We start from the raw sequence: 15,416 nt of genomic DNA, 5'->3' as shown, positions 1-15,416 counted from the left end.
TCTTTGTTCATTTGTTTTATCCATTTAATCCCAATAAGAACAAAATGTAAAACTGCATTACATTTTCTATCTGTAATGATTTTGTTCATCACTTTTTAATAACATTCTCTACATTCAATGTAGTAGTAACCAACTCAACTGTTGGAGATTTCACAACCTCAGTCTAAAACATGATCATGCTTGTCATTGGGCCTTTGTTGCTTTTTCTTTTTAGATGTAATGTGACAACATGACCATGCAGTGGCAGTGCAGGCTTGACAAAGGTTGACAGCTTCTTCCTAATCATTGTAGATGTTGGTGGCGAAAAAGAACATTACATAACATGTCTCTGAATCACATCATCTGAGGTATCTGCATGCAGCATCAATCAAACAAGATCTGTTTTCAGTCACACTGAAGCTAAGTCATGGTGCGAAGCTACAGGTAGGCTAAAAACATTGTGGACCTGCATTGTCTTTGTACTGATCTACAAAGGGTAGCTTTACAGTCCTCAGGAGAATTTGTCCTTAAGCTCATAGGAAGTGCTGCCTGAGAAATTCAAGTCTTGGCAAGAAAGTCAACCTCTCCTCCTCCCACGCACACTCAAGTGGAATAGAAAATCATTTCACCACATGGATCTCTAAAAAGGAGGGCTGGACCTACTTCCAGTCAAAATTACACATTGTTTTTATGCAACTATGGAATTCTAAGTGTACACAGAAGTTAACAGATGTCACAAAGATATAGGTTTATATAGTAGTTATCTGTGATTCTGTTTTCAGCATTATGTTCCAGCTCTTTAATGAATTTGCACAGTTGCCTTTGATAATATTCAAAAGAAATGTCAATATATTAATAACACTTGCTGATGCCATGATGTGTATGTCTTTTATAAGGGATTAGATCTAGAATCATCCCATTTAGAGCATGTACCACAGACAAAGTGGTCATCTTTCCAAATAGTGAGCAATTAAAAGAGAATAGGGAGCAAAGGTCCTCTTCTATCTATTGTGTGTGGTTATTTTTATCTTGGTGGTGAGCTGCTTTGACAAGGAGAAAGTTGTACTGAAATGAACTGAATCAGATATTATCAATGCATTCAGAAATACAATTTAAAGTTTAAATCTCTCTCAAACTAAAAACAGGTTTTTGTTAGATAAAATCAGCAAACAGCAGCCTGATCTATCGCTTCAGTGCCGAGGATGACTGCAGATAATCAGAGCAGGAACATGTTGCGATTCTCAGTATTTCAGTCCTTCAGTCCACAATATGTCCTATAAGTCTGTGAATGTGCTTTTGTGTGCTTCCATCAGTCAGCTGTTGTTTGGACTGAGGTTGCTAGAGGGTGCTTCCAGCATGGTTAGGGACAATAATGTTGGCCCATTTGTAAATAACTGGGATGAAGAGGAGGGCAGTGCCCAAGATCGACACCAACAGGAAGGCCCAAAGAAACATCCGATCCAGGACCTGAGCTACAAACTTCCAGTCTTGAACCACCTGAAACATCCAGGAGAAACATGTTATTCTCTTGATAGTTAAATGATATAACTTAAAGTACTGATAATGTATAATCCATGTTTTATCATCTACATATATGTTGAGACCAACATGAGGCACTCAATCTTAAAGGTCATATATTATGTAAAATACACTTTACTATGTTTTTCTAACACTAATGTGTGCCCTTAACTTGTCTACAAAACTTTCAAATATGAGTAAAATCCACCCTCCATTTTTTTCCTGCTCAACTTTTCAGAAAATGGGTGCTCAAACAGGCCAGACAAATTTTCCTCTCCGTGACTTCACAACAATGGAAAGTAAACCCTCCCTCAGGTATGTGACACTCCAACATTTAGGTGTTTGTTTTTCCCTCTGAGTCTGGCTTTCCACCTTCAAGATGCACTATGGAGAATTGGTTGTGAAATTTTAAAGTTGGAGATGTAAAACAATTCTACTCAATGCATGAGCTGAAATCCACTTCTGGACCAATGACGGTATGTGTGGATGCATGTATGAGTGCATGTAAGTGAGGGCCGTGGCTTTTGAGGGAGCACAGAGGGACGGGGTGGGTGAACACGGAGAACAGAGAGGATGCTACTTTCAAAATCATGCTAGTTTTCAAAAATTACCAACCTTGCCTTTAAAGCTATCGATGCAGAAACAGCCTGTTCTGAACAGGGCTGAACTCGAGGGGTTTATAGGCATGATAAAATACAGGATCAGAGGGAAATTTTAAAAATAAACTTCACATACATGTTTTGGCTCTGAGACTTTTTTTAAACTTGTGACCTATAAGGAGGGCTTTATTTTAGACATGACTTTTGATATTTAACAAGAAGTGACAAAAATGATAGTCCACATTCCTACTGGCCATCTATTCATTTGAAGATGGAGGCTACTATAGATATTTGTATCATTCTTTGTGATATTATTTTACATAGCTAACTAGATTTGAGTACTTATTTTAAGTATGAGTTACTTCATAAAAACATTTGCACACTTGCTAATAATAATAATGTTATATATGCATTCCAGAAGCGCCCCTCAGCTATAAGCAATAAGAAGCCTCTTTTGCATGTGGACCTATCTGTGAGTGTGTGAGGTCATATGAAAAATAAAAATTTACTTTGGATGTACCTGAGGTAATATAAATACACAAAAGCCCAAAAACTCACCTCTCTGACCTCATTTTCTTTAACTACATGCATGGTTATGTAGCGAATAGAATCCAAAGCAGCTTCTAGGCTGTGTCTGGTGTACAGGAGAGGTGTCAGTTCAGGTGCTTGGTCCTTCATCAGACCCAGTCCAACTGCACATCTAGCTCTGGCTGCTCCAGCTGTGGCATAGCGATCCGCATGGCTGCGCATGCAAAGCAGTTTAGGCAACATGTGCAGGAAAATCCTTCTCACCCAGGGGGCCATATCATGGTGTGTAGATGAAGAGCGATGGTGGATGTTGATGGCAAAGACTGTAATAATAATGGAGAGTGTGACAAAAATCATGGTGAAAACTAGGTACTCCCCAATGAGAGGGATAGCCTTTGAAGAGGAGGGGATGATCTCCTCGATGACCAGGAGGAAAACTGTAAGTGACACCAGGACTGAGGTGCAAAGAGATATCTTCTCTCCCCCGTTTGACGGGAGATAGAAGACGAGGATGGTAAGGAAGGACAGGCCAATGCAGGGAATGATGAGGAAAAGGGTGTAGAAAAGTGGCAGACGGCGGATGATGAAGTAATACGTGATGGTGGGATAGGAAGAGCTGCTGTCTGTTCTGATACCACGGCTGCCTGTGGCTTTCACTATCTCCCATTCACCATTGTCAAAATAGTCCTGTTTGTCCACATGGAAGTCCTCCAGTGTGATGTCCACCTTTTAAATACAAAGATAACTTCACATCAATCACTGCTCACTACTGACAATTAACAATTAAATAGTTTACCACACATCTACTGAGAAGTAGTAACTTACCTGGGAGCCATCATACGTCCAGGAACCGAACTTCATAGAACAGTTCTGGAGGTCAAAAGGGAAGAACGTGACGTCAATGGTGCAGGCTGACTTGTAATTGGCTGGTGGTGTCCATGATATGGTTCCATCATATTTTACAACAGCCTTTGTGACTGTACCCTCAAAACGCCCATCTGAACTGTTGAAAGATAATACATGAATTCATCTTAAATGTTATATGGTAATCAGAGGTTGTGTTACACTTTCCAAACTGGCAAGCGGCTGCCGTGCCCCTTCTGCTTTTTTTTTTTATACTTTTCTGTTTCTTTGATCGTGTTGTGTATGAACTCTGGACTTTAAAGCCTTCTGTTAGATTAGGCCTGCTCGATCTAACACTGTGACACTGAAACACCAGTTAAACAGTCATTACCTGTCTTCTGTTACTGCCTTGCCACTGGTCAGCCTCTGGCTAGCTTCACCATTACACAGATCACCGGCACAGGATTTCTGGGACTCTCCTCCGCACTCCGTGACTGCATAGCCTGCTCTCAAGTGCCCCACGAAGCACGCCCTAGCCGACTGCTCCGCTGCCACCCTGCCAGCTCTCCTGGACGCTTACCTGCGCCCACACACTGTCAAACGTGGAGGATGCTTAAGCCTAATTCATGCTTCTCGTAGTTGATGCGGACGGCCTGGTGATATTAGGCAATCACGGCCAGCGCGGTGCAAGAAGGGTTCACGGATGGTCTGAGTGCCGAGCTGTGCACCTTCAAGATTTTGAAACAACGCAGATGGGTTCGCGCTGACCACGTAGCAATGATTGGTTGCAGGACCCGGAAGACCCATGTCATTCAAAAAGGTCTGTTCTTCGTGATGTGATGAGCGCTGAGCGCTTGAGCGCCGACTGTGCAGACTGCAAGAAGCATGAATCAGGTTTCAGTTAACCAGTTGGCTAGCCTGCTGCTAATCCCTGGTGTAGCTCAGCTGTCTCCCCATCTCCAGTGAAGCTACAACCTACAAGCTTCATTCCTCTGCCTCCATAGCACTGGTTCTGTGGCTTCATCACCTGGATCATATGCTACTAGACTACGATTCTGACCATTTTACAACATGTGGATTTTAAACCTGTTCCTCTGGATTGCGTTGTGTCTGACTCTGACAAGTGCTACACTGTCGCTCTGTTACTACCACAGATTGCACACCACCAGTACATTCTCAGATGACCGAAATACAACCACAGAGGCTCTGGATGGAGCTTCAAGTACAGTCAACACAACAGCATTTGCTCCTTTTGGTCCAATGTCACTGCTGTCACTGTCCCTGATCATTCAACGGACCATCTCCTTCAGAAACATCAGTCATATCAACATGACAAATCTCCCACCCTTAACAGGTCCTATCCCAGAACTCAGCCGCCCGGATCATCACCCACACCAAATCATCTGATCACCTTTATTATCATCAATAACTTCACTGGCTCCCTGTACATTACTGCATCGACTACAAAAACCTCCTCCTTACATACACAGCTCCTCACCGTCTCGCCCCCACTTACATCAGCGACCTCCATAACTACTGCCCCTCACGTACTGTTCGATCAGCCACTGCTGGACTGCTAACTACCTCCACACCACACCTCAGTACCATGGGTACTGACATTGGAATTCCCTCCACTGCACACTTTTGTTTTTTATGTCAATGTTTGGTTTTAATATTCTGTGTTATTTTATGATTTTATCCAATGTAAGAAGACCTTGGGTGGCTTGATAGGCGCCATCAAACAAACCCTGTTCACTCCACATCAGCTCAAATAGGCCTATATTTAACGCTGTTGTTGTGATCATTTGGTGGCATTGTAATTACAGAGTTACACTTTGTGAAGGATTTTCCCACATTAAGTGCCTCACAAAATGGTATTATTGATTGACCTACATTTCTAACCAGTCAAAATGACAGACAGCCTTCAGATTTTTCCGTCACTGTTAAAAATATTTTGTCATGGACGACAATATATTAATAGATAAAATGTATATGTAGCTTATTTAATCGTAAATCATGTTTGAAACAGGTCATTTCCTTGCATACATAAGGCTTACTAACACATACTTATCATATAGTACGACGTCAGGGAGCCAGATCCTGTCCGATGGGACTCGTATAATTGTGATGCCCAGATAGTCATTAGGGTTCCACCTCAGTTTCATGTCAATCCACTCCTACATTGAAGAAACATGGAAATTAAAAAAGAAGAAGACTTGAGGGCTTTGAAAAAAGCTCTGATATTTGGGAAATGTGTAGTTTTCTTTCTTGCTGATAGCTTGATGGGATTGTGGAAAACAGTCATACAAAGGACGAACAAGACTATACACAGCCAAATTATATGTATAGAGATTTTAAGTGCACAAGCAAAAAGGTTTTAATTGACAACCTGATTAACCTAATTGATAATATTAATGTCACTATGTAAATAAGCTCTGGTTGCAGCACAAAGACAGGGACAGCAGCTATAGTGTCTCCTTGCAAACAAAAGTTATCTAGCAAAACCTCAAATGCTAAATAATTATTCTAATTACTGAATGTTTAAATACAAAAATCTATGCATAAAATGCATACAGATAACACATTCTTCAAAGTCTTACATGCAATTTAAACAAGATCACGTTTTGAGCTTCAGAGGTTTGGCTTTGCCCAAGCCAAGCTAACTGTTAGTCTCTTTGTTTATCTTTGAGCTTAAGTAAACTAACCAACATCTGTTGACAGATTCACATGCTACAGTAACAACAGTATAAATCTTCTCATCTAACAACAGGACAGCAAATAAGAATTCCTGTCAATATTCCCTCCTTGGGATTGGCATACATTGTGTGTTAGCATTGTTGCTCATATTTGTCAAGCTCAAATCTGAAAAGGTTCTTTATACAAGCATATAGAAAGATTTACTGTGTCTTAAATCCCTAACAAGACTTGCTGTACATGATAAGTTTCTTGAAATAGAATGATGTTAAGGGTAAGCCTTTCTTTCCACTTTGCAATGACAATGATAGATTGAAATGACTAGGTTCAATGCCCTTCATTTCTCTCTTTGCCATACGCTATCCATCAGTGTGAAAGGGGGCAGCTGACCTGCATGGCATGGCCTCATCTGTGGGGATAATTGATAAAATGTATGACAGAAAGGACAGGCATAAAATAAGGGTTACAGGAGTGGCGGAGGAGAGGGCTTGTGATGAAGGGTGTGTGGGCACTGAGCACTGTACCGACTCAAAGAGAATCTGTGAAATGCCACCTGACCAGATTACAAGAGGGTATGAAGATCCTGACCGAGTGTCTCTAATTGCCATGTTCGTCAAAGGTTGTGCAAGAATATTCCACTGCAATAGCCTCACATATTAACCTGGATATTAAGTAATAATGTTGAAAGATCATGCTGTATCAGTGGTTTTTCGCCTACTTGCCTGTTTCATCCACACATTGGTTGTCATCCGCTGATTTTTCTCATCCTAGAATGGTAAAACGAAAACAAGTTCAATATGAAATGAAACAAACAAGCTTCGACATGAGGGTAATCTTTGACACGGTCAGAAACAATCTGTGCTCACCACGTCAACTAGTTGGGAGATGGCCAGTCCGAATTTCACACGTATCGTCTGGTTTAGGTATTCTACTGGGCGAACCCATTTCTGGTAGTTTCCAAAGAGGTATTTGAACAGCTTGTCCTCTGCTTTTGCATAAGCGGAGAGTTTTGGAATCCCTATAAGGCAACAAAAGACAAACTGAAGTTCATAGTAAGTGTAGATCATTCTGAAAGCAGCACTTTTCGTTTTGTTCACTAGTCCCATAAAGACTCTACTCTTGATGAGAGCTGTAATACAAGCATTGCAATCCTCAAACAGTGATGTTCACCACTGTGACCTCACTGTGTTTCATTCAAGGGTTTTTCCTCTGGATATAACCTTCAAAGTAAACTTTTAGTTTCAGATAGAGAACACAAAGATTTAACCAGGCGGCAATAAATATTTAACAATGTTAGGAATCAATAATACTTCAAACACATGCAAAGCCCGAAAATCAATGCTGAATGAAAATGAGAAAGCCAACACTGGTTACCAAGCACTCAATGTAGCAGTGATGAGTGCAGTTTGTTTGATCAAAGAAACCCTTTACTTTATATGTTGATCCTTTTCTACTTTACTGCGTGTCTCCCCTTTATTCACCACAGTAAGGAATGACTCATGTGCGTGGTGATTAAAAATAATGCAGGCACTCTTGTTTCAAAGTGGAGTCATTAAAAAAGAACTGCTTACTAATGAAACAAGTGTAGATGTAGGCTTTTATGTAGTCGTGTGACATATCACAACAAATCTAGCAATGGCTCAAACGGTGCATTTTAACAGCACTACAAATCAAAACAATCCCCAATCTTAATAAGACATCCTTCTAATTCCAATAAGAAGGATATAAGCAGTCCAACAAAGCTAAACATCTTTTTACATTGTAAGTGCTTTCAAAAACTGAAGTGCACCAGTCTTAAACTTAAAAAGCTGCATCTCTCAGTAAAAGTATCCTTAAACAAAGATCTATCAATGCATCGCACCCCCTTTTTCCTGTATGAAAGTCAGCCAAAAACACAGATATTACAAATATTTTTAAACTGACTGTTTTGTCTATTTTTACAGCACACCTTCATGGTGCCTGTGTGCACTAACTTAAACCTTGCCTTATTTTCACTGAGACTTTGCGCTGGGATTGTGGCAGCACATTTATTTTACACTGTGATGGTACTATCAATCGACGGATCACAAGCAGCCTGATCCGTGGGAGTCATCTGAAGAGGTCACAGATAAACTATAATCCATTGCACCACTATTATATGAGAAACTGAACTGTGAATTGGACAGTTGATTGTGTTTATGTAACAACAGATCAACAGCTCCAGGAGGAGCCCAGGAAGAATAGCTATTGCAATGCTGCAGCTAATAGGGATCCTAGTAAACTAAACCACAGTTTGGAAAATGTATTTACGAGGAATGTTGTATATAGACCCTAAAATATTCACCATGGAGCCATGGCATTCGGTGGCTATTCAATGCAGGAGTTTTGTATTGTATTGTATTATATAAACTGCGGTCAAACTGGAGCATTGTTTTTCTGCAGCAGGCCTCCTCTACACTGCAGAACAGATCGATTACATTGTGAATTACACACAATTTCTTTCATCTTGCTCCTTAAATCATTCACACAGCGGTAATATACTCAATTTATGGACCGAGAATGATACCACAAGGCTGAGGAAAAACTGTATGGGGTCACTCTTTCGTGCTTGTGGATCAATAAAGACAGGGCTGCAACACCCCAATCAATCGTGGGATAAAAAAAATTCATCATTTCGACAGCCTCTCCCGCACTGTTATCATCATCGTCATCTTTCTCGAGTTTGTAGATCTCTGCAAGATTCAGTGCTAATATGAAAACAGAAACATACAAACAAACACAAATAGTGGATGTGCTACAAGCTACAGGTAATGATTATTTTACTTCATAATACATACGTAATATTCATATTAATGAACTGATTGCTGTGTTTAAGAAGAGCTGAGTCGGTTGCTCTCTGCAGCAGAGGGCAGGACACACAGTCATTATAATTTGAACATTTGTATGCATTGTTCCTATACTGAGAAGACCCTTAAGTTCTATCTTAGATGGCACATAACTACAAGCAGATAAATATGCAAAACATGAATGGCAGAAAAAAAAATCAAAATATAGCAGGATGCACACAAGTATGCTCTTAATGCAAAGATGTGCAACACTGTCATAGCAAAAGCAGCTCTTTCCTTCAATCTTGTCAACAGTTTTTACTAGGTTGGAACTCTTTTTCACATATTGGCTGAAACTTCACTATCATTCATCACTTTCCCTCAGGCTCCCATTACGGTTGACTGATTCAGCTCATCATCTGACCTTGTCATCTCTGCTCTGTCCACCCAGCTGTGCTGTGTTTACCTCAGTGTCACTCATTATAACGTTAGTTGTACAATCTTTAACTTTTTTTGTTGTTTTTTGTCAGTAGTTGCCACTGTTCTGGTGGCTGTTTGGCTGTCTTTTTTTTTCCAGCCACTGTATGCCTAATGGTGTGTTCCAATCAATGGAGTTATCTTAATTAACAAGGTGCCAGTTTGTAGTTAGCAGCCATGCTCACTTGAGTTTGTGAAAACTGGGAAAGACGTTTTTTCGAAAAGCTTAGACATATCTGACTTTAAAATAAAGTTAGAATAATAACATGATGAAAACTGGTGATAAAATTGCATGAACAACTGTAAAATTTGATAAAAGAAGGTAAGTGGACTCTATCACGCACATTTAATTTAGTTTGACTACTAAATTTCAAGCTCTGCTCACCCTTCACTGACCATCTGCCAATTCCTCATATTCTTGTCCCTGCTTTGACATATGCACTTGAGCCCCTCTTATCCTCATCTACACCTTTTGTCACATTCAGACTATCACCAAAATTTGATGAAGCATGTCCAACCCATAGGAAACTTACGCAGTGAGTGGCACAGGTGGCAGCAACACAGTAATGGCAGCAGCAGCAGTGCTAGTGAGGTGGCTGCCCCTCCTGCTCTCAACATCATATCAGAGGTGGCACCGGATCCACACAGCTGGCATCGCAGATCTGGGAAATAAATAGATAAATAAATAAAACAGATGCTTTAGATAGTGTACAGCAGGCAAACATCCAAGCTATGAGAGCACATATTTTAATCCTGACTTTGGCTGAGGGTTCAAATTCAAAGGCAGCCAGTGCAGTCTACCTCTGGTAAATCTCAATGCAGTCTCGCTTACAGATCACCTTAAAAAATCACTGTAAAGATGTAATGTAAGATGATGCAAATTTGATAGCACACCTTTAATAAACAGCAAGCCATGATGCACTCTACCTTACCTTTTCAGACATCTTTCACACAGTAAACACTGCACACATACCTGCTCTGGGTCTCTTCCATTAACACACTATCCAGAGTGGCGGCGGTTGACGACAGCAACAGTGCTGCTCAAGCAATCCTTGATTGCACGCAGGTTACTTCTCTCGTCTCATACAGATACTGCTTCTCTCCTAGCTCCAATTGTGCAGAGACAACGCATCCTCCTCCTTCTCCTTTTCCAAACTGAGAGCCCACCCCTTTTTGCCACCACAACAACCCCCTCCTCCCCTTTTCCTAGTCTCATGGTCACTAATCACAGGCAGGGATGGTAGCCCCCCTTCATGCTGCCGCCTTTCCACAGCAGCATCAAGGAAATGCAAAGAAAGCTCTGCCACTGAGGATCTGCTTCACATTTCCCAGTTTCTTGTCTAATACACAGCACACAGTAATATGTGATGTAACATTTGTCCCTCCAATCACTGTCAATCTCTCTGTGTGAGCGTGTGTGTGTGTGCTGCCATGGCGACGGCATATTGAATAGCACCCAAAAATATTGCATGAGATTAAAAAAATAAATCAATTTCCAGACTGTTTAAAAACAAGTGGAGGTTTTTTTTTTTGAACATCAAGCTTTGTTATTAATATGTCAAATATTTCAAAATAAAAGCTATCTGACATATGTAAGAAAAATAGCTTCTATCTATTTCTCTCTCTCTCTCTCTCTCTCTCTCTCTCTCTCTCTCTCTCTATCTATCTATCTATCTATCTATCTATCTATCTATCTATCTATCTATCTATCTATCTATCTATCTAACTATCTAACTATCTCGCTCTCTGTGAAAAAAAACAACAACCTTGAAATAAAGATATTTTTTCACATTTCAGATAGCTATTATTTTGGAATTCTACATCAGATGGTCCTGATATTTGATTCAATCACGTTGTGAGGTGGTGAACTACCAATCTAAACTAATATATATATATATAAATATATATATATATATATATATCTCAAATTGAAATAAACCTGAAGCATGGCTCTCTTTTTTTTTGCTCTATGGCTGTATTTTAGATAGCCTTTATTTTGAAATTAAGATAAGAAAATTAGATTGTCATGATATCTGATAAATAACATTGTGAGGTGTAGAACTACCAATCTAAACTAAAATTATTCTGTGGTAACAGGCTGTTTAGTGAAAAGGTTTTTATTTAGTACAACTCAGTAGGCTAGACTTGAAATATGTCCATTTAAAGAAATGTTGAAAATAAATAGAACGCCAAAATGAAAAGCGCAGCCTGTAAGGGTTCCGTCTCTGGTTCCGCCCCTCTATTACAGCCTGCGGACCCTTCTCGTTTCTTCTCAGACTACAGAACTTGTAGAACTGTTAAAACCTCTTACTGTGCGGGGCGCTATTTGACCAAGTTGTCTGATCTGCTGCCTTCTTCTTCCGGATATCGTTGTTGTGGACCACAGAGACGTGAACTGCTGGACCCGCTGTGTAAACTGCGACTGGAGCTCAGGCTGGAACTATCCTCTCACGCTGTGACTTTTCAGCCTCGAGCCATCAACAACACGGAGAAAAGTACGTTGAAAATCCGATGAGTATTTGTTGTCTTTTTGACTGTTGATGCTATATGACTTAATTTCTTATTTGCACAGTTAACGTTAAGGATAGTTGTGAAGGTCCGTGCTCAAGTCTCCCCGCAGATTGAAAAACAAACAATCTTTCAGTAATACTTAGTGAACAGTAACACAGCTATAACACATCTGCAGTCAAAGTATATTTGCATAAAAGCATTTTTACTAGACTGTATGCAATGTTGAAAAAGACTGAAGTTCAATTCACGCTCTATATGATCACTGACTTAAAAAAGAAGACCCTGGGATACACGGTTGAAAATGTAAATAGTCCTACACTGATTGGAATGCATGCAACCACTGCAGCTGGTTCAGTGTCAGACAAACGGTGTCCCAGCATGCTGAAGAATAGAATCTCAGTGAGGGTCCATTTAAACCAAGATAAGGTTTTTCAGTAACCCCTACTTACCTATTGAAAGGACAAGGTCTGCCACAACTGCAGAAGTCCAACTTTTTTGAGGAGTCATCAAATCAAAATATTCTAAAAAGTTTCTCTGATCGATTTCTTCTATTTTTATCCATATTTTTTTTGTCTGTCCTTCAATGTTTTTATTTCAGATGAGGCTGGTCTGTTTTTGCTGTGCTCTGCTGCTACTTGTCTATTTTCCTAAAGCGTGTCAGGGTGGAAACATCTTGGTCCTTCCTATAGAAGGCAGTCATTGGATAAACATGGATATCCTTCTTCGAGCTTGTCACGAGAAAGGACACAATCTAACAATACTGCGGTCAAGCAAAAGCTGGTACATCCCAGAGGAATCCTCCAATTACAACACGATTACAGTTCAAGCGGAGAGGAGCTTTGATCAGAAGATCTTAACAAAAATCTTAAAAGATATCCTTGACTTTGAGAGAGGGGCTCTTTCTTTGACAAGCCTTCTCTACACATCTGTAGGAGTGATCGGGACGTTTGTGGACACTCAAAGAGTTATGGCTGAACTCATGACCAGGATCCTGGATGATTCAGAATTGATGAAAAAGTTGAAGGACAGCAAGTTTGACTTGGTGCTCACCGACCCATGCTGGGGTGGAGGAGTGATTTTGGCCAAATATTTAAACATTCCTTTGGTTTATAATGTTCGCTGGCTATTAGGTGGAGAGGCTCACCTCGCTATTGCTCCTTCACCTTTATCATACATTCCTATAACAGGATCTGGCAACACACATAAGATGACCTTCTCGCAGAGAGTTAAAAATGTGGCTTTACATTTATTAGGGGTAACACAAAATCACATAGTTTCTCAAATATACCAGAAAATGAGTGACAAATATCTTGGGCCTGGTATTGACTATAAACATTTAATACTTGATGCAGACCTGTGGCTCATGAGGGTGGACTTTGTCTTTGAGTTCCCTCGTCCCACCATGCCTAATATCATCTACATGGGAGGGTTTCATTGTAAACCTGCAAAACCACTTCCTGCAGATCTGGAGGAGTTTGTGCAGAGTTCTGGAGAGCATGGATTTATTATTATGTCTCTGGGGACTTTTGTGAGTGAACTTCCTGCTGACATGACAGACGAGATCGCTGCAGCTTTTGCTAAATTGCCTCAGAAAGTCATCTGGAGACATAAAGGACAAACACCAACCACTCTGGGAGACAACACTTTGCTGGTGGACTGGATGCCACAGAATGATCTTTTAGGGCATCCCAAGATAAAACTATTTGTTGCCCATGGAGGAACAAATGGAGTTCAAGAAGCAATTTATCATGGAGTCCCAGTTGTGGGTCTGCCTTTGTTTTTTGACCAATATGACAACCTGCTGCGTCTTAAAGAGAGAGGTGGGGCTGAGATCCTGAGCACTAAAACAGTGGACAAAGAAGACAACTTCCTAAAGGCCATACAGGGAGTCCTGACCGAGCCCTCGTACAGGATGAACATGCAGAGACTCTCCAGTCTGCACAGAGATACTCCCATCAAGCCTTTGGATAACGCCCTCTTCTGGATAGAGTTTGTCATGAGACACAAAGGTGCCGCTCACCTGAAAGCACAGTCCTTACAGATGCCCTGGTATTCCTACCACTCAGTTGATGTCTTTGTGTTCCTGGCTGGAGTTTTGTTTCTCGTTCTTCTAATTGTTTTCATGCTGTTGAGATGTTTCTACAAGAGAATGTGTAAGAAGAAAGTGAAACACGAGTAATCACATACAATATATCAATAACACTGTTTTTAAAGGTTTTTTTTAATGTTTTTTTTTAAATTACTGATCATAATTTGTTTGAATGAGATTAATGATTGCTGTGACAACCCCTCTATCTTAAAAAAACATTCTTTAAATAAACATTGTCAAAACAAAATATTTCACATGGTTTATTTTTTAATTGTTGCCACTGATGATGTTTTATCTTACTCAACCTTTGCTCGAAGACAAAGCACTAGTGTTCCTGATAAACCATTTGCTATAAGTCAGTATACGATATCAAAGGTTAATGTGAACAGAGGCGAAGCACAGCTTGTATTTTATTTTATCCCACTAGGTTATATGCCATCAAATGTATTGCTATAAAGAACTTATCACTGACAGGAGAAGCTATCATTGAGTTTGGATTGATTCTGTTTGTTGAACCTCCTACTAACTACCTGACAGCGTGGCTTTCTTTTAACATGGCCGGTGCCGTTTCTTACCCAGAGGAAGTTAGTGCAACAAGCTTCAAGGATTACAAACAACACTATTTCTGCACATGTTAAACTATAAAGATGTTACAATTACACACTAAAAGCCTCTCAGTGAGGCGTTGGCTAAAGGAGCTGCTCATCTGCTACAGCTCGTCATAAAGAGTGAGAAGAGTTATCCAGGATGGATAGGATTTTGTCCTTCATCCTCCTCTTAGCCACTGTCTCCAAAGAGTCGAGTTCCAGGCCAACGACAGAGTGGGTCTCCTTAACCAGCTTGTTGATCCTGTTTGCCTCACCAGTCTAGATGCCACCCACCAGCACACCACAGTAACTGTGCAGGCCACCACAGACTGGTAGAAGGCCTTGAGGAGTCTCTCGCAGACACTGAAAGACCTGAGTCAGCCTGCTCTGTGCCTTCCTGAATATGTGTGTGTGTGTGTGTGTATATATATATATATATATATACATATACATATACATATACATATATAATGTTAAATTGAAAAAAAGCCTTGAGATATTTTTTCATATTTTGGATAGCTTTTATTTTGAAATTCTACATCAAATTGTCCTGATATTTGACTCAATCACGTTATGAGGAGGTGAACTACCAGTCCGAACTAAAATAAGTCTGTGTGAAAAAGCTAATTCATTTCTCAAGTTAAATTGAAATAATGCTTGAAAATTTGATTTTTGTCACATAGCTATTATTTTGAAATTCTATACCAGATTGTCCTGATATTTGACTTAATAACATTGTGAGCTGGTGAACTACCAATCTAAAACATTTGTTTTGCCCTAGTTTATT

At 40.1% G+C, this 15,416-nt stretch overlaps 2 protein-coding genes across 2 annotated transcripts; one reads left to right on the top strand and one right to left on the bottom strand.

Moving 5' to 3' along the window:
- Positions 1–871: 871 nt before the first annotated feature.
- Positions 872–10,827, bottom strand: chrna5 (cholinergic receptor, nicotinic, alpha 5). Its single transcript, XM_079338771.1, has 8 exons — positions 10,416–10,827; positions 9,976–10,104; positions 7,028–7,179; positions 6,884–6,928; positions 5,535–5,644; positions 3,450–3,627; positions 2,655–3,350; positions 872–1,476 (listed from the first exon to the last, which is right to left on the bottom strand). Exons 2-8 carry the CDS (start codon positions 10,061–10,063, stop codon positions 1,318–1,320), a joined length of 1,428 nt encoding a protein of 475 aa, XP_079194897.1. The 5' UTR covers positions 10,064–10,104; positions 10,416–10,827; the 3' UTR covers positions 872–1,317.
- Positions 10,828–11,576: 749 nt separating this feature from the next.
- LOC306821057 (UDP-glucuronosyltransferase 2C1-like) lies at positions 11,577–14,289 on the top strand. Its single transcript, XM_079339229.1, has 2 exons — positions 11,577–11,937; positions 12,552–14,289. Exon 2 carries the CDS (start codon positions 12,552–12,554, stop codon positions 14,130–14,132), a length of 1,581 nt encoding a protein of 526 aa, XP_079195355.1. The 5' UTR covers positions 11,577–11,937; the 3' UTR covers positions 14,133–14,289.
- Positions 14,290–15,416: the final 1,127 nt, after the last annotated feature.

This window comes from Symphodus melops, assembly GCF_947650265.1.
Source record: "Symphodus melops genome assembly, chromosome: 3".
NCBI classification, from domain to species: domain Eukaryota; kingdom Metazoa; phylum Chordata; class Actinopteri; order Labriformes; family Labridae; genus Symphodus; species Symphodus melops.
The sequence above is the reverse complement of the archived record's forward strand: the minus strand, read 5'-3'. Positions and strand labels throughout refer to the sequence as shown.

Excerpts from the sequence above, each read along its gene's own strand:
- chrna5 (XM_079338771.1), bottom strand. The coding sequence starts at position 10,063 with ATGATGTTGAGAGCAGGAGGGGCAGCCACCTCACTAGCACTGCTGCTG. Across the intron at positions 7,180-9,975 it reads CCACCTGTGCCACTCACTGC|GGATTCCAAAACTCTCCGCT; the intron begins GTAAGTTTCCTA and ends GTTGCCTTATAG. Across the intron at positions 3,351-3,449 it reads GGACGTATGATGGCTCCCAG|GTGGACATCACACTGGAGGA; the intron begins GTAAGTTACTAC and ends TGTATTTAAAAG.
- LOC306821057 (XM_079339229.1), top strand. The coding sequence starts at position 12,552 with ATGAGGCTGGTCTGTTTTTGCTGTGCTCTGCTGCTACTTGTCTATTTT.